This window comes from Pipra filicauda, unplaced genomic scaffold (assembly GCF_003945595.2).
Source record: "Pipra filicauda isolate LSUMZ 115617 unplaced genomic scaffold, ASM394559v2 scaffold206_size1356665_pilon, whole genome shotgun sequence".
In the NCBI taxonomy this organism is placed as follows: domain Eukaryota; kingdom Metazoa; phylum Chordata; class Aves; order Passeriformes; family Pipridae; genus Pipra; species Pipra filicauda.
In genome coordinates this window covers 1,136,637-1,155,876 of record NW_024104317.1, presented here as the reverse complement: position 1 = coordinate 1,155,876, position 19,240 = coordinate 1,136,637, and the positions used below count along the sequence as shown (strand labels likewise).

The 19,240-nt window shown below is 44.0% G+C and overlaps 1 protein-coding gene across 2 annotated transcripts in view; it reads right to left on the bottom strand.

Moving 5' to 3' along the window:
- Nucleotides 1–11,256: 11,256 nt before the first annotated feature.
- LOC113996788 (probable cation-transporting ATPase 13A4) overlaps nt 11,257–19,240 on the bottom strand; it is a 38,104-nt gene continuing 30,120 nt past the window's right edge. For both annotated transcript variants that reach the window (XM_027738048.2, XM_027738049.2), the window contains exons 23-30: nt 18,840–18,949; nt 17,954–18,050; nt 17,153–17,225; nt 15,725–15,899; nt 15,092–15,300; nt 14,387–14,475; nt 12,166–12,246; nt 11,257–11,654 (exon numbers count right to left, since the gene is read on the bottom strand). In XM_027738048.2, coding sequence (XP_027593849.2) covers nt 11,433–11,654; nt 12,166–12,246; nt 14,387–14,475; nt 15,092–15,300; nt 15,725–15,899; nt 17,153–17,225; nt 17,954–18,050; nt 18,840–18,949 — 1,056 coding nt within the window. In that variant the 3' untranslated portion in view covers nt 11,257–11,432. The remainder of the gene's footprint in view (nt 11,655–12,165; nt 12,247–14,386; nt 14,476–15,091; nt 15,301–15,724; nt 15,900–17,152; nt 17,226–17,953; nt 18,051–18,839; nt 18,950–19,240) is intronic.

Sequence of the window (19,240 nt, the reverse complement as noted above, 5' to 3'; positions counted from 1 at the left end):
CACCTGCCCACACAGTAGGGTTGGCCCTGGAGAAGGCAATGGCTCTTTCCAGAGGACAATGTATATAGAGAGGGGTTGGGGCAGAGTACACAGTGCAAAATGAGGATGAAGTTTTGAAAGAGGCTGTAATGGGAAAGGAAATTCTGCCACTTTATTGCAGACAGTGTTTTCCCCTCGGTACCGGAGGCCACAGAGAGGGAGCCAGGTGTGAACACTGGCAGCACCTCCTGTGGCTGCAGCTTGGCTTTTCCTGGCATTTTCTCCTCCATGGTGTATGTGGACAGAAAGACACAGAAACTGGTGAAACAATACAGCAGCTCCTAAGCCAGGCTTTAATCAGCAGCCAGGGGTTCTTGTTCTGCAAGAGAACGTTCTGCGAAGTGACAGGGCACAGAGTCGGTGCTGTGAAGGCAGTGCTAGGAAGCACCGCTCGGACGTAGAGGCTCCCTGCATGGTGGCGGTGTGCACCATCCTGGGTGGTAGGACCACAATTCCCACCCAACGGGTGGTTTTGGCAACACCCTCGGGAGCGGAGCCCCGAACGGAGGGGAGGGACAGGACGGGACGGTTCCCGGGCAGAGGCGGCAGTGACCCCGGGAACGACCGTGCCCTTCTCACCTTCCCGGGGCGTACCCGGCCCCTTTCCATTTAGAGCGGGCCGGCAGATCGGTGGCGGCAGCAGCGGCACAGGGGCGAAGGTGAGCGGAGCTCGGGGGATGCGAGCGGGCGTCTGCCAGCAGGATGCGGCCCCTTTGAAGACTGGTCGCGGGCGCGGCTCTGGCGAGCGACCGGTGTTGTCCCGGAGCCTGGGGACGAGCTGAGCACCGCGGGCACCCCCGGGGAGCTGCGTCCCGCCAGCGGAGCGGGAACGGTCGCGGCACAAGCCGAGCCCCGAAGGGAGTGCGGGCGGGACGGGAGCGCAGGGACCGGGCGGCGGCGGAGTCGGGGACGGAGATGACGATGTTGCAAAAAAGACTGCCTGGACACAGCCAAGTCCCAGGTGTGGGGTCAAACCAACACTGCCTCTGGTCTCACCAGACACCCTGGACCCTGACATTGCCCTCTTACTGAATGCCTTCATCTAAGGGTAAAAACCTGGATGTTAACCCTTCTATTTATGGGGTACATGTCTCTCATTCTTTTAATTTCCCTGATTATCCCTGCCTGCTTTTCATTAACGTGCCTGGGGGTAAATAAAAGTGCTTATCATGATTCCAGCCTGTATTTTCCTTTCCCTTTACAAGCCAAGATAGCAATTGGTAGCATGTTGGCAGTAGGAGCTGCTGCTGTTGTCTCCACTGTCTTGGGCTCGCCCAGGGGCAAATCCAGAGAGGAGTACTGACAGCTTGTCAGGAAGAGCTCAGAGCAAGGCAGGGAGCCTGTGACTGTGGATGGTCATTGCCCAGCTTCTGCCAAAACTGCCATTGGGCCTACTAGCGACAGCCACTCTTGCTGAAATAACCAAAGCAAAGCAGTAATAAAATCTAGAAAACCATCAAAGTAATATTGCCATAAAATCCTCTTTTATGCATTTGAATGTAGCTTTGTGTGCAAGTTAAACACTTCAGCCTTCCTTCTCCCATCCCTTTAGAAAGAGTAAGTTGAGCATCACCATTCAATGTGACCCCAGCAGCACCAGCCTGTTTGCCATATCTGCTTTTTTTTTCATTGCTTATGATGATGTTTTGGTAGTTTGGGAGCATTTGCAAGCAAAGTATCCCTTCCTTCCCTGCCACCTCCCCTCCAGTGCTTTGCTGAGGACTGGTGCAGGCTTTCTACCCACATCCTCTTTTTCTCAGCTGGCTCCTGTGGGCTCTTTCTGTGTATAATGGATTTTAACCTTAACTTTCTGACACAATAAAATAAAAGTATTGCTGAGCATATACTATGTGTCCTCCAGCTGAGGGCCTGTGTAGGTGGAAAACCCCTGGTTCCCAGGCCTACCAAAGGGCAAGCAAGGCATGTAAAGTGTCTTAGAGCTGGTGGCTGCAGTGCCTAAACTGAGCAGCTCCTGGGAGGATGGGAGGTAGGAAGGAAGGGCAGGTCTTATAGGCTGTATCCCTCAGTGTTTTCAAGGACTGCTCTGATTAGGACATTATGGTGTTTTCCTTGGATTTGCCTGCCTGGAGAGTGTCCCTTCACAGATTCATGCCCCAGTTTCTTTCTGTGAAAATCTTTCTGTGAAAGAAACTTCTTTCTTTTTCTTTCTTTTCTCTTTCATCTCAACCTTCAGGTTTATTCCTTTGTTGGCACTGCAGTACAGACTGAACACATGTGAGGCTGGACTGGGCGAAGACTCTATCATTTCATCATGAAAGTTATTTATCAGAGTCCTCTCTTCTCACTCACAGACACACACACACACACTCACATATTCCCCTCTAAGAAGATGATGGCTGACAAGATATGTCTACCAGACCACAGCACAGCCCATTACCATTTAGTCTGGCATGTTAAGAAGACTTTAAACAGATTTATTTACCTTTGATCACCAGTAGCATCCCCTGTTACCAACACAGGCACATAAAATGAATCTGGAAGCGAGCAGCCCTATTAAAAAGCACAATGAATCCAGGACCTGTTGTCCGTCTGGTCCTTCAAAGACTGTTCTGTTTCCAGCACATTATACCTTGTTCTCAGCCTGATCATAATTGGCTTATTAATTAAATAATACTTGAGAGACACCGTGAAATTGCTAAGCATCACTTAAAACCAACAAACATTTATATCTTATTAAACATACAATAGGATATTTTCTAAGTAGAATTAAATTCCTTTACTGTCACCACCTTACAGCATCCAGCTTAGCTGACAGTTAGGGTTATAATACATTTAAAAATGTGAACATTTAAGAAAGAGTAATTATGCAAATAGGCTAATGACATGCATGCAGACAGCAATGGTTCCTCCTCGCATTTTTGGCAAATCAACAGCATATTCCCAGCTAGGTGCACATTGGACACATCTATAAAAAGAGCTTTACATTGTTATACCTTACAGAGGTTTTTTTTTTAATTACATGAACGTATTCTGTCATATACATCCAGGTCTGTTCTGCTGCTTATTTGAGCAGACACTGCCTGTAAGGGTACCTTGGTGGAAATCACTCTGGCACTGCTGTGAGCTACCTGCCTTTTGGTGGGCTCCAAGCCTCTTCAACATGCACCTATTTGGGGGGGCCTCCCTGAAGCACTGGAGGAGGGCCAAGAAGACATTTTACTATGTGCCTGTGGTTGGTCCCACTGGAGGAGTATTTTATTTGTTGATACTCATTAATTTCATCTCATTAATTTGCATCAGATAGTAATTTTCTCTCTGTCCTTTGAGGAGGTATTGGGAATGTGATTCTTCTCCTCTTGCAATGAATTTCTTCTTTCATTCATTATGGCATGATTATCTCTGTGGGGCTGAAGTATCTGATGTATTAACAACTACTAATGAAACCTGGGGGTTGATATGGGGTGTATGACTTGTCCTGGCATCTGCAAAAGATTAATATTTTGAGCTTGGCACCACATGCAGTGCAGAGCTGAAGTCTCTTATTGTATTACAGTAATATGAATTAAATAGTATAATTCTGAATGTAGTCAACTTTAATGTTTACATAGATGTTATTCCTTTAGGATTTCCAGGATCTTTAGGCTTGGAACTGAGATGTAGCCTGACGGGGTTTGAAGGAGTCCCTAAAGACATATGAGTATTGTAGCTCTGATCATGGATTTTGCTTCACGTCATTTACAGAACATAGGTGAGACTTGATGAGCACCTAAGTCAGCAAAGCTTAATTCCAACAGAAGGAGCATTATCCTAACATTTACATGATGAAAGGTTTATTGACTAGGTTAAGAATATTTATTGAACTGTGCTGAGAATGACATAATTGAAAATCCCTGTGCACATTCTCCTAACCCCCTCAGGGTAATTAAGAGCACTCAGGATGCTGCTGACTTCTGTTTGCCTTGAATTAGCAGTGACCTCTGTGGCTACCCCTGCCACAGCAGTGGCCAGGTGCCTTCCCCAGAGGGAAGGAGCTGAGCAGGAAGCAGGGACACCCATTGCACTCTGCCTCCCCAAACACACCAAATGTCTCTCTTGAGCAAAAGGTTGAAGGAGAAAAGATGACAAGATAGTTAAATGTAGAGAACCAGAACCCCTCCAGGACATGGCAGGACATGGCAGCGAGAAGAGCAGCCCCTTTCCTTCTCATGTCTCCTCCCACCCATGCTATGGTATGTTTCTCTGAACATTAAGTATGAGGAACTTGGGTCAAATTTTGTCCCTGAACCAAGATCATGCCTTGCAGTGGCTTGATGTTTAGGGCTAACACTGACTTCTGTGCTCATACACTGCCTGCTTGAACTCAAGTGATGCAAGATCAGAATCCAAAAAATAAAAAAAATACATATTCAGTGTATCTGAGTATTTTCGCTTTCTACTGTTGACAATACATTAATCCTACTTGTTTTTAATGTAGATAAGAAATGCACATTACACAATGGCAGTGTTCAAAAGCCCAAGACAACTGTGAATTATTCAACCCACAGTTTTTCTACCTCCTGCTGCAAACTACTCTAATAAATAGTGAACAACTTGCTATTAGAACAGATAGAGACATCTCCCTGTCAAGGAACCTGCATAGGACCTTGCCGTGTCCAAGTCCAGTGCTGCACCTGGGAGCATTCCTTCATTTACAAAGCAGCTTACATCAATCAGGACAGCATCACAGAGGAGAGAGAACTTTTTTCCCTCTAAAAGAAACACTTCTCCAGGGACTAAGCAAAAAGATTCCAGACTTTTGCGACCTGTAGAACTATAAAGAAAAAAAATTACCTTTACTTGTGCACACGTCTTGGGCAGTCAAATTAAGTTTCAAGGCACACACAACATCACTGATCTTCTACGCTGCATTATTTGAAACCAGTGCTCCTTAGAAATAATACTGGCTGAAAAACAACAGCACAAAGATCAGCCCTTTAAACATCTCTCTCCAAGCGGTTGTCTTCAGTTTCATTTGCCTAGTGTCCATAAAACACTCCGACCAAGAAAACCTATGCAAGGCCTTTACATCTCCCATCACCCTAGCAATTGCTCATCTCAGTGTCTTTTGGGGGGCAAAAGTAGCTGTAACCCCTATTTTATGGGCAAGGGACTGAGACTGGCAAAGAAAGCACATACCTCGATGAGAGTCATATGTCTAGACACCTTAAAAATCACTCACAAGCTTCTTGACAAGCTTGTGGAAGCAGCCTATGGCAGAGCCGGGAAGCAGGTCTCAGAAGGCCAGAGTTGTTATCTAGTTGCTCGTTAGTGAAATCCAAGCTGTTCTTGACTTTTAACACAAATTACTGGGTTCACCTGTATCATTACAGATGCTGCAGATACAGATGCATCATTACTACACCATACAGGCTGTGCCTGCACTTTTTGCTGCCCAGCCACCTCACCTCCCTCTGCCCCATTCTTCCTTTGCTGTGCAATTCCAGATACATTTCAACATGTTATTTCATTCTGCAGACTGGTGAGGAAAATGAGATGCAGATGACTCACTCTTGCTCTTGGTGCAGATGTTAACCTGAACTTTGTTATGCTCCTCAGAGTGGTTGTGCAGCTTTGTTGGCTGCTGTGGATGGGAAAGCAATTGCAGTGTTGAGACACCAGTACTCAAGTGAAGCAGGAGGTTACAATTCAGTGGTCACACTAACAGCACAGAAACTGAACTTCACTGAGTTGTCCAGTGAGGTTTCACATCACTTGTTAGAAGTCAGGATGTGAGTTCATTGAGTTAATGCAGAACAAGCTGCTGTGGGAACAAAGACCTAATTTTCTGTTTTATTCCAATTCACGCCACTATATCTTCCTGGACCTTCAAAAGGCAGTTCCTGTTTCATACCACAGTCAGCTCCCTTAAGTGCGGCATTGCTATTTGCAGTCCCTTAATAGAGGGCTTATTTGTGCTCAACAATTTTCCCCTCACTTGGAGAACATCAACAGGACAACCAAGTTATGAAGACTAACATTACAAAAATGCCATTGCAAGAATAAATACAGAAATTCTAATTTAGCTGGGTGTCTGTGCTTTGTCAGTTATTGCCATCTAATTCACACAATTAAATATCCTGAGATGAAGTCAATTGTCATTGCAAGGCCATTAGAGAGAATGCTTTATCCTGATTTAAAAATTGCAATTGCAAAATGATTGACATGAACACTCCGAGTACAAAGGTACACTTGCATCTCTGAGCACTAGTTCAGCATGGGAGTGCTAGTCATCCTACAGATGTTAGAGATACAAAAACGTGATGTGCAGCCACCACACCTGTGCTGGCAAAAGTCCCAGTTATTCACGAAGCCCTTTCCGTGAGCAGTGAGAGGCAGAGATATAAATGTTCCTGGACAGCGCTTCACCTTGTCAAGGAACCTTTCAAAGGGCTGAATCTTGCCCTTTTCCAGTAATTTAGTGCAGGAACAATGATTTTAGCAGTGAGTTTGGAAGCAATGCGAACTGTGCCTGGCTCTGAAGCAGCATGGGATTATGACAAAGAGGTCAGCGAACCTCAGAGCTGCCACCCCTTCACCCTCACCACCACCTCTATCACATCACACTATCTGCAGGAACTGCAGTTCTCAGTGCTGACTTCTAACTCTTATCCTCAGTTTATTTTTACTTTTACATTTTAACAGTACAGAAGAACACGATATCTAATATCCAGACCTGGGAGACTAAACTGTTGCCTGCCAGACTCCTATCACTCCTTCCCATCCCTACTTTCATTCACATAGTTTCTCTTTCTTTCCCCTCTTATATCCTTTCTCCGTGTGATTTTTGCCTTCACTGGGTATTTTTAAAGCAAGTTCAGAAATCAAGGAAATGTTTTCCAACTTCTCAGCATGAACATTCTGCAATGTCAACCGGAAGCACCGGGAAGGTCATCTAGCTGCACGAGGATCATTTTGCTGCCAAGACCTGTTACTTGGCAAACCTTAGGAGGACTAAATCCTCCTGAAACTACAGTAGGAGGCAGACTCACTGATAAAGTACCCCTTCATGAAGTCCTACAAACCCCAGGTATCAGTATTCAGTCTTCTTTAATTCTTGGAATGTCAAGACCCCCAGGTATGAGTCTTAACTCTTCTATAGAAATACATCTGTAGTAATATGGCAGAATACACAGCAATTAAAAAATAACCAGAAAGAATATATAAATAACTATTTGTGTCTGTGACAGGTGGAATTGCTGGCAGAGTTCAGGACGGGGGGCTGGCAGGCTGCACAGCAGATTCACCCGTCTCTGGGCATACACAGTTAAGCCAACAGAAATGATCAACGGGCATGTTGAATGTAGCCTTGGCTCAGCAACAGCGTGAGGGTGAAGACTTAGAACACATAAAAGGGGTTTAAAATCTGCAAACTTGACTGGAACACATGTCGGGGGATGGACATAACACATGTAAGGAGAGACTGACGTGTGTGGCAACATTTCATTACAGCATCCAGGAGCCTTAAGAACCCATTTAAAGGGCTAGTTTTCTATTCCAAGGTTTTCCATGGCTGTTTTAGAGCATCAGTAACCTCCAGCTGTGAACTTGGCAGCTTATAATTAGAAGCTGCTGCTAACCAATTCCTTTAGGCAGCAACTATTCTGGAAACCGAAAGTCCGGCTTGAGGGACTGTAAGTCACGTGATTTCTCAGCACAGCCGTCTAACAGAGCTGACCTTTAGAAGACCTCTAAATAATTCCTACTCAGGAGAGAGTATCCAAAAGTGTGGGAGGGAGATGGAGAAGGTGGGAGTGGGGAGAAAGAGGGGAGCGAGAGGTGGGGAGGAATACTGAATTAACATAAAAGTCTTTAAAACTTTGTGATTTAAGAAAGTTACTATGAATATGATATTTATTTGGGAAAAGAAGAATTGTAAAGAAAAACTAATGGTCTATGAAACCAGCAATAATCAGGCTTACACTATTGCTAAACTGACAGCCTAATTTCCTTGTACTTCCATACTTTTAGCTACTCTGCATTGTGTCTACCTTATAAAACCAGTCATCATTCACTTTAATGTGTTATGTTAAAATAGGCCACAAGCCCTGCTGATATCTGAGAACATAATTTTGCTTATTGTGGTACCTAACTAACAACAAAAGAATTAGATGAAGGTTTTTGAGAGATTTTCCCCCCACTTGACTTGTCTGAAGAAGTGACAGACTTTTCTGTAGAGCTGGTGGAACTAGAATAACCACTGGAAGTGCATTCTGCATAAACATTGGGACTGAAATGAATTCTTCATCTGACAAATTTGGTTCCTCCATGAAAATTTAATACATTCTTCAACATTCACTAGGACAAAAGACAGACACTGAATCAGTGTGCCAGCCTTCAGACACTGAAGCTGTATCTGGACTGAAATACCACAAGCTTATGAGGACCAGTCTGCCTCCAGGCACCACCATTATTATTTCAGGCAGGAAGTTTCAGCCTTGGATAGAAATGCAAGGTTCAAATTAAATAAACTTTTCAGAGTGCAACACTGGAGTTCTCTTCAAAACCATCTCCAGAGGGCACTGAAAGACTAGCAACATCAAATCCAATGAATTTCAGGAGCCCTGGAGCTTTTCACGTTTTGTAGGGTTTCGAACATACTCCACTGAAAGTTCAGACATATACTAGCTTAGAGTCCCAGCATTCATAGCTCTTTTCCCTTTCAAGGACATTCATGTAGCATCCATACTCCACTAATGTGAACATAGATGACATGGCGGCATCCTGCATGCAAAACCTCTGCTTATGGTCTGGCAGAAATACATGTAAAGCATTTATCTATGCAAACTCAGCAAGTAACCTTCCATAACTGTTTCCCCTCTTATCCACAGGATGTACTTGTTCTATCCTCTGTAGAGGAAGATCAGTCCTGCAGTGTGTCCCTATTTATGCAGTGTGTCCCTATTTATGACATATGTCTATGTCATAGGAGAATAAAGCCATTAAAAATAGCAATTTTGCAAGTATTTTCCCCTGTTCTAGAGCACACTCATGCTTTACACTGCTGTTGAGGCCACAGGCAAGCCCAGGAGCAGCAGCATTTCTCTGATGCTTTGTACTACCTTTGGACTACTAAACCAAGGCTATTAAAGCAAAACGAGTGTGCCTTAGCTGTACCAATAAAATTTCTCTGGGCAGTTATGATGTGTCTGTGGTCAGTCCTAGAAGTTGCAAAAAGCATGAGCACGCCAGGCATGTCGCTGTTCAGTCAGGAGGTAAGATATCCCTGTCCACAACTGTTCTGTCAGGAATGAGGGCCAACAGCAGAGCCATTCAGTCTTTGAAACAACTGCTCTCCAAGAAGGGACACAGTCATCACAAGGGAAATATTTAGCTCTTCTAAGCATGCAGCACCCTCTTAGCTTCATATTCTTCCCTGCAACCATCTGTTAGGAATGTGTGCTAACAGCCAAAAAGGAGGTTCACCAGCTTTCCCCCGTGGCTTATGTCTATGAAGCATCAGTCACTCCATCCCAAAGCACCCAGGAAAAGCCTTCAAAAAACTTCATACCTGTCCCACAGATGCTAGTCTGACTTATTGATCTCTTTAAAAAAGAACTGCAGTTAAAATGTCAGAGATGGTTAGGGTGGTTGGAGTGACAGGGTAAATCATCATCTAGCATCTGAATTTTGTATCCTTGCAGGTAAGGATATACTTCAGCAGCAGGCAAGCAGGTCTTTATAATGTCAACCCAACCATTGCCATGGGTTTGCCATGAGTTTATAGTTTCATACTGTCAGTGGTGGCATAAACATAAATTATATGCCCAGTGTGCAATGCTACTGTAGTTGTCCTACTGGACAGCAATATGTGTCATATTGCAGCAACTTATTTGTTTTGTGCCAGAGTCCATAAATAGGACACTGAATTTTGTCTCCAAGGAAAATGTTACTGTATCCAAAGAGAGGATGGCAGGAGTAACTCCACCAACCTGCTCTTTCGTGCCTCAAGGAGTAAGGAGAGCATAGAGCACCTAACCTTCACTTTCCAGAGGATTTTGCTGCGAACTGGGAACTCTTGAAAACTTTGGAGATACTTTTAGGAATAAATGTGAAACATTTCTGGTTTGTGTCAATGCTTTTGTGGCAGGTATTTACCATTAGGTAAACTGTGTTAGGTAGGCAGGTATTACACATTTGCTTATGTCAAACTTGTCATAAGCAGGTAACACTTGCAGAAATATGCAGTGTTGTTGTATTTATGTATAGCAGACACAGCACAGCAGAGTGAGTAAAAGTCACCACCAAAGTTTCATAGGCGAGGAATAGAAGCTGGTGAATTAATTGCATCTGCAATTATGGTTGAAAAGCAGAGCCAAAACCTCAGATGGCTCAACTTAAAAGCATGCCACAGAATTTAATAAAATTATTCTGAGACCTAGCTGGCTCCCCATCTCTATTTCAGGCCTTAGGTCCTAGGGGGTAATAACCCCTTCAATGTGGGTTTCTTTTGGCACTCGTAAAGCAGGAGCTGATGCCTGGTGGCAGCCCAGCTGTGCAGCACCTGCCCTAGCAGAGGAAGTTCACACCACAAGGGCGGCATGTTTTTGAAAACCCTCAGAATGAGATCACAATTTGCAATTATCATGTTTCAGTGTATGTTTTTTAAATGAATATCCCAAACAAATACCTCTCTCCAAAAAGAATTGTTAAATAATTAAATCATTCTGCTTTGCAGGTAAATAGATTTTTCACCCAGAAAATGCAAGTATCACAAGTCTTAAACCAAGAGGGCAAACAGGCTGCCTGGTAGCAATGAGCTAGCAAGAGAGCTCTGCTTTGTTCCCATCACAGGAAGAGCACAACGGTGCTGGGAGTGGATGCTTCTAGAAATCTTCATCTATTTGCAGCTCCTTCAAGCTCTGAAAGCCAAGTATTGCCAGAAGGGTTAAAATCTCCAACAAAAGACAGACACCAGGCAATGGTATCTGAAACCCTCTGAGGAACCCCAGCACCTGCCTTTGTTCAGCAGCCTCTATCAGGAGGATGTTCTACTTGTTTCCTCAAAGGGGATCTCCCCAGAGGAGTGGTGGTATCTCAATTAGCTACTTTTCACCTGGAACAGCTCCCACCTGTATGGACTGCATAATGCAGTTCAAGAGAGGGATGCAGCAGTGGGGTGCTTCAACCACGAACGCTTTGCCAATATTCAGCAAGCTATTCAATTGCAGCTGCCAGCAATTTGTATGTGGGCAAGGGGACAGAGGACAAGTTGTGGCTTTATGTTACTGTGACCAGCTTTTCTGCTTCCAGTCAATTTAAAGATAAGCAAGAGCTGATTAGTCCTAGAGCGGTGAAGCAGTGATGAGACAGTCTTGCCTCTTTTTTAAGTCTCTCAGAGAGTCCTTTTACAGCCACCTGCAACAGTCCTGGACACGTGTCCACTGCAGTTTCCTTCAGAGTGAGTCCTCACTGCTATCAAATGTTGGATTGCTATGGCCTCCCATATTTCCCTCTACTGTTATTGCCACAGAATCTGAGAAGAAGGTTTCATTCAGAGGTGGCCAGGCTGAGTCCTGCTCTAACACGTGCTGCAGCCTCTTGTAGTGGCTCTTTGAGTGGTACCGGAAGGTCTTTTTCAGAAGCAGCCACAGGGGTCTGTTCTCAATGACAGCTTCCTGTAAAGGCAAAAGCAAAAGGAAGATTTTAGAGGATCTGGAAGCAGTTTTCCCTTTTCATCCATGCTACACAGACAGGGCAAACAGTGGACACCTAGGTTTCCCACCCTGCCCTGCTCATCCACATGCCTTAAACAGGCTTTTACTGACCACTTCTCACACCAGCTTCACCAGAGCTCTCCACCAGAAAACTGTAATGAGCTCTTTCTGGCAGTTTTCAGGATCAGAGTAGAAAACACCAAAGACTGCCGATATTTTCCTAGCCTGGGGCAGGGTCCGATAGATGTCACTCACCAGAGGAAAGAAAGGTGACCTGGCCTTGCATTCCCTTATATCTGATCATCCAGATGAGACGCTTTGAGGAAGAGGAGTAAGGGTGAGGTAGCAGGAATCACTTCTGTTTTACTAGGTATTGCCAAAACTGAGCTGAGGAGGAGGGAGAAAGAGCGAGACCTGACCCTTTCATCTCTCCAATTAGTGCTGACCAGTCTGTTCAAGGAGGCACACTCACCTCGACAAGGAAGGACACAGCAAGTGCGACTGCAAGCATTATCACCATGGAGATCCGCCACGTGGTAGGGGTGCAAACGAGCTGGGAAAAAAGCAGGAGCTGTTCAGTAACATGTGCCCACAGTAGACACTGGTGTCATAGAACATAGAATTATTTAGGTTGGAAAAGATCCTTAAGATCATCTAGACCAATCATTAACCTGGCACTGTAAAGTCTACCATGTCCCTAAGTGCCACGACTACACTTCTTTTAAATATTTCCAGGGATGATGACTCAGCCACTTCCCTGAGCAGTCTGTTCCACTCTGTAACCCTTTCAGTTAAGATTTTTTTTTTAATCTTCAGTCTAAACATTCCTTGGCACAACCTGAGGCCATTTCCCCTCTATGACTTGTTACATGGGGGAAAAAAAGAGTGACACCCACCTTGCTACAGCCTCCTGTCAGGTAGTTATAGAAAAAATTAAGGTTTCCCTTGAGCCTCCTTTTCCTCAGACTAAACAAACCCAGTTCCCTCAGCCACTCCTCACATGACTTGTGCTCCAGGCCCTTCATCAGCTTCATGTAATGAAAAGCCAGAATTCCACACTGGCTGTACACTCCACACTAGCTGATGAGCTAATATTGCTACTTGTCTTCAGGAATTATTGATAAAGATGATTTTAAACCTATGATGCAGTACAGAAAACAGAGAAAACCATACCATACAACTGCAATAAGAAATCTAACTGCCTCTTTTCTTTCTAACGTAAGAAATAGTTCAAAGTCTGAGTATTTCCTCTCCAAACCTGGTTCCAGCTTCCCACAGCTGAAAGCACCAGATTTCTGGCTGTAGCTCAATTTCTTTTGGAGATGAAGCTCTGATCCAAAGTTTTTATCAGCAGTTTCTTCAGGCCAGGCTATTGAAAAGTTTTTTACTGCCACTCCACCCTTTTCTCTTCTCAGCAAATCCAGTTTATTCCAGTGTATTTCCTCCAGACTGCTTGGGCTGGGAGTTTTGCAGTTCTCCCCAAAAGCATTTTAGCCCCTCACAGCTGCAGTGCTGACAATATCTTGTGCCACCACTGTCCACAACAGGACTAAGACTTGCTTTAAAGTGCCATCTCGTGGCAGATTCTCTAACTGGCTCTGCCCGCTGAGCCGCTGGTCTAGAAATCGTTACACGGTGAGGCAGCTTTTGCTGGGCTTTTTGGCGTTTAAAATCGAGAGCCACATCCTTTGATTATGTTCCTTTTTCCGTGTTTCATTACTTCCATTTCTAAATCGACTTGCTGACTGTCATGCAAACATACAGGACTGGAAGCGGCACCATGTTCAGTACCTGTTATTCAAAGCCACCACACTTCATCTCTCTGATTACAAATGTACAGAAAAAATAGCTGTGAGTTACTTTTGTTGTTCTGTTCCTGTCACACCTGCAGCAAGACTGTGAGAGTGTCACAGTGGAGGAGGTTAACATCTCCCAGTCTCAACATACTAATTGTCATGTCCACTGACAACCCTGTCCTACAGCCGATGCAGATCTTGTCCTTCCCTCATATTTCCCTTAGGATGGATTTGCACAACTCCAGCTTGCATTCTGACAGACAAAATAAATCAAGCCTTTATTGGCATTTATTTATCAAGGATCAAGATAGATTGTCTATTGTCATGCAAGCCCACGCTAGCCTTTCTCTACCACTGTTCTAAACCCAAATAATGCTTTGGGAAACTGCAGGCTCTCTGAGATTTAAATAGGGAACCTGAAGAGATTCAGGACTGAGAAATGAGAGCTTCTGTGAGCACCAGCTGGTAGATCTTCATTTCAAGAGGACCTTTGCTCAGAGTAGAACAGCTTGAGAAACACAATCACATGGTGCTGTACTTTAAATTTGCAGAGCTTAGCCCCATTCTTGTCCTGGCTTCACAACTATCAAGCCACCAACACACCAAGCATTTTAAGCTCAGTGATGCCATCTTCTATTGCATAGACAATGTGCTGAAACAATCAAAAGTACATGTGTAGCTGTCCAGCTGTCACAGTGCATAGATCTTAGTTTGGAGTCATCCAGAAGGTTCTACAATACCATTATCTAAAATCCATCTCTTTAAATTTCATTTTTCTTCAGAGGTGCCATGTATCCCTAGAAAAGTCTGTGCCATTTGTTAAAACAATCCCACTGCACTTATGATGGGACTGGTAGTAGGAAGAAACTTTCCCCCTTGCCTTAGGACAATACTCACATCCATTTTAGAGTAGAGATCATCAATATCAGCAAACATCAAGAAGAGGCAAATGCCCAGCTGCCCTATGAGCACCAGTATGAACACATCTGAAGGGAGAAAAATAGACAAATAAAGCCACAGATTTGTGAGCAATCTCAGCTTCTTGCCTTTATTATAGAAGATTACTGGTCTTAGAATTAGCAAATGCTAAATATCTCCGGTTCTGGAAAATGGGACTCTGCAAACATGTAGATGTCATTGAATGTTTTCTTCTGAGATGGGCCCAAAAGAATGCCCTGAATGTGAATTCGCTCAAATACTGCTCACCCAGCATGCTCTGGGGAGAGAGACATAGGGCTCTTCCAGAATTATTCTGAAGACTAAAATGAGACCACCTTATCTCTTCTTGAGATGTCTCATTTAGGCTGCCTCAAATAACATGATGCTTCTGCCAGCAAACACCACTTTCCTGCTACTCCTTTTGTCCATTTCAGACATCCAAGCACCAGGTCCAGGATTTTAGCATTACAGAAGAGAGCTGCTGGTCACTGGATGCCACTGGCACTGAAAAGGTACCTGAACAGGTGGCTTTTAGTCATTTAAAAATCTAATATCAGGATCCTGATTTTTTGATTACCATCTTTTTGATCAAGTTTTTAGTTTTTCTGTAGTGAATTGACCTCCTGATTTGACTTATATCCCTTCCTCTCTCCCCATACTTACAGTTTGTGTAGATGGGTTTCCTGAAAGGCTTTCCCTTGGAAAACACTAATGCTACAATAAGGCAGTTGATGGTACTCAGCAGCCACACTGTGGTGTTTTCATAGCTCTTGTAGCCATTGTCTGTTTGTTCATGGGCTCCATCTCCCACCCCATGGAGCCCCAGGCTGTAGGAAGAATTCTCCATGTGATTCTTCATTGAGAGGCAGGCACTGAAAAAAGAGTGCCACGCTGGTCAATGAATGATTATTGTTCTGGTTATTTCCCCCAACTTCTACTATGACTGACAGGAATCCTCCCTCACAGCCATGATATCAGTTGTTGGCAATGCCCCCAATCTCACCCTCTGGTTTCAGCTTGCTCAGTAGCTCAACCTACTCAGGTACCCTGGCCTCTCTTGCAATCAAGTCCTCCTCTTTGTGCTCAGCAGAAGCATTCTCACCACATGCACTGTGCTGTGTGGCAGATTGCTGGAGAGCATAGGGACCTGCAGACAACAGTGGTTAAAATGTTTGCACCCTGTGGGGAGCAGAGGGTCTGCCTGCAGCTGCTGACCAGGCCTGCAGTTAAGCTGATCAATAGTATCATCCACTAGGTCAACCCTGTGTTACTAAGAGTCCCAAGAAGGCGACCTACCGGTGTATATCAGTCTTGGAATACCAAGGCTGCTCCTGGACCACCACAAACCCGAAAATCTGCATGCTGAGGCTGAAGAGGATGTTAAGTACAACAGAGAGCAGCAATGGGGGTGAGATAAGCTGGCTTGGAGGCCTGTAGGGAACCAGCTTTGGGTAGGCACCTGTGAAACTCACTGAAACATGGACAGAAATATTTACTAGTGTGTCCAAAATACAAGCAGTGCTGCTGTATAATACTGTTATCAATGGCCACTCTATAATATTCATTATAAAACGTACGAAGTTTGTACAAAATACATCAAGTACAAAATACAGAGTTGTTTTCTTACAAAATCATATCGACACAGAAAAGGCTAATTAAAGGTATATGACTATCATGAGGCATATTTTGAAAATAAAATATTGGATTTTTCTTTTATTTTGCTACTGTCAGGACTAAGGATATAAACATACTCATGCTCTCCTATTCTCTTTCTGTCACTTGTCACCTGTGGCTTGGGATTTTCTGTTGCCCATGTTTTGTGCATCCTCCTGGACTAAATGCCTAGTGCCTGGTTATTTGAGCTGGAGGAAGACTACATTAGCTGACACAACAGGTTTTCCTCTCTTCTTAGGTTTAACAAAGTTATCCAGGCTTTGTACATGATGATATACATTGATGCAATATTCCAGATGGGCTACTTACAGCAGTGTAGCTTTTGGCACCCAGTACTGTGGCTGACTCTTTTAGGCTTGATTTAACCAAAGTCTTTTCCTATTGTCTGTGTTCCAGCAAGGATGGAACACACCAGGCTGTGGTTTTGCTGTATGCTCTTAATGGCCCTGTCCTTGCCATTCCTGCTTCTGAACCTCTCCCTGCATTTATTCTGTCTCAACAACATTGTCTTTCTTCCTCAACACTGGTTCCCTCTCATTCTTAGTTTACAACTTCCTGCTCTATAATGTCTAATATCTGTCATTTCTTTCTTCTCCATTTCCACCTCTCTTTCCTTTTGTGGATCTTGCCTACACAGGTTCAATGGTGAGATGGTCTCCAAACAGTCAATCATTACACTTTTTCATTTGGGCATGGTGCCTTAGGTATCCCCTTAATCTGCCTTCCTAAGTCAACTGGAAAAAGCCTGAATAGACTTTCCACTGCATAAAGTGTGATTTTACTCCTTCTAGAGATAACATCCCAGTTAGCAACAACCTACATGCTCAGCAAATGCACCACTAAGAATTACCCATCTTACTTCAGAGCTTTTCTCAAACAAGATCACTCTTCTACTAATCCAAACATCCTATACTCTACAGAGAGGATTACTCTGCAGGATGTCTAGTCACCCTTTTCTTCTTTTCTGTACATAGAATTATGCATTCCCAAGGAGTGAAAAATATTTGAGATCATTCTCTCATTAACACATAGGATGACTAAGGGGCTTACTTGTCATGCCAATGACAGTGGTAATAGCCAGATCTTGAAACAAAAATTGGTAATTCCCAAAGGAGTTTAGTTGCTGAAAAGAGGAACACAAAGAAAAAATATCACAAATCAGACATTTGCCATGGGCTTGTTTATATCGTCTCCAGAAAGCCACACTATATCCATGGAGCTAATGCTCTGCTGTTTGTTTTGAAATGCTACTCTGCAGATAAGGGGACCACACATTCACCACCCTGCCGATAGATTTGTCACCACTGGGCCTGCAGTGAATATTCTCACTTTGCACATTGCTTGAACTAACTGTGCTTCCAGTTCACTCCATGCAATAGAAAAGAAGACTATTTGAAGTGACGTGCTTTCTCATTGCTGGGTAACTTCTGAATGCAAAGCCCTTCTCTCCATCTGGGAAGAAGTCATGCAAAAGTGGTTTAAGGCACTCCAGGGGATTTGCTTACTGTCAAGTTAATTCATGGTTTAAATGCTGAATAAATTGCAACAGCATAGGCTTACACCAGATTCTTCCTTTTCACAGACATATGCCCTCATCCAAAACACCATTCAGTATCTCAGCCTTCTTTTTGCCCTTTTTGGATCTTGAGCCCAATGGCTGAAGTTAATGGGAAGAATCTTTCTGATTTTTGTGTGAGAGTACAGGAGGACCATATGATCACACCACAGAAGTCTGCAGCTCACATAAAGCTAAAGTTCCATACCCTAGTTTTATAGTGGCTTTTATGCCCTGTTTCTCCTACAAGGGAGTGTTGCTCATCCAGTTCTAGCCAACATGTTCCCAGTACATACCCAGTAAAGTAGGAGAACACCAAGGTACTGAATTGTGCTGTACAGTGCCATGTACTTGAACATGCAGAAGGAAGTGACAAGAGCAGCACGGCCTTCCCTGTGTGAAGACGAATAAAAGACAGCAGTTAGGTGAGGGGTGCTCCTGTTGCTAGTCCTCTCAAAGGGCTGCTGAAAAACAAGGCATGTGTCACAAGCAGTGAAGTCTGCCAGTATCTTGCTGGGAGGTGAAACAAATAAAATCTGGCCTGAATGAAAGTGAAATCTTCACTTGCAGATATCTTGTTGCAAGGAAACAGGCTTGATTCTAGTCACCTATGTTCTGTAGAATACAATTTACCCCAGCAACTTTTTGTGCTGATATTAATAGCACAGATAGCAATTTTGTATGAGGAAAAAAATTCAAAGCCAAGCAGCTGCTCAGTGAGTTCCAGCTAACAAGTCCTCTCCTCCCGCAGTGAATATATGGTATCCAATGAGGGTAACACACTCCCCCTGCCCCAGTAAGCAAAACCAGGATCCTGGAATAACAGATGCCAAGTTTTTCTTGCATAGGGTATCAGAGGCAGGGCCCAACAGTAGTGTACAGGTTGGTTTGTGTACATTTGATTCAGCTTTATGGAGCATTGCTCATTTTGCTATGTTTTTGCATTTAAAATACTGTTGATGATATAAAGCTCAACTCTAAATGCCCTCCTCTTGTAGTTTGCAGGTAATTAATGTAAAGGAATGTAAATTAATGTAAAGGCAAATGGCAATTTCAAGATCAAAGACATTTATTTTTCTCTAGATATACACGTTGTGGCTTGCTGCGAACACCCAACACTAATATTTGAGAGGAGTGGGAACTGTCTTCTTTATGAAATAGGGAACAAAATTCTGTGCTTACCTGATTAGCTCTGGCACACAGGCTATGCTGGGGGTTCGGGATGTGAAAGGTGAAGCCACAGATGCCTCCTGCTCTGACAGTGATATCCCTGCATGTGCCACTTTCAAAGCCTGAAAGTCACATTCTTCTTCAACACTCACAAACCAGGAAGACACAGCAACTCACATGTCTGCCAAGCAGTGATCCCTTATTACAGGATGTGTGCTGTGAACAGCAGTCCCTCTTTACTCCTTATGTGTGCTCCACTCAGGGGGTTCCTCCAGTGGGATGTGGTGAGGCATTGGGACCAGGAAAAGAATGGGGATGAGAGCATTGGCAAGATCATTTTCCACAGACCCCAGAGCCATCCACTACCACCTGCAGAAGACAGGTTTGGCTCTGCCTCCTTTGTCAGCACTTAC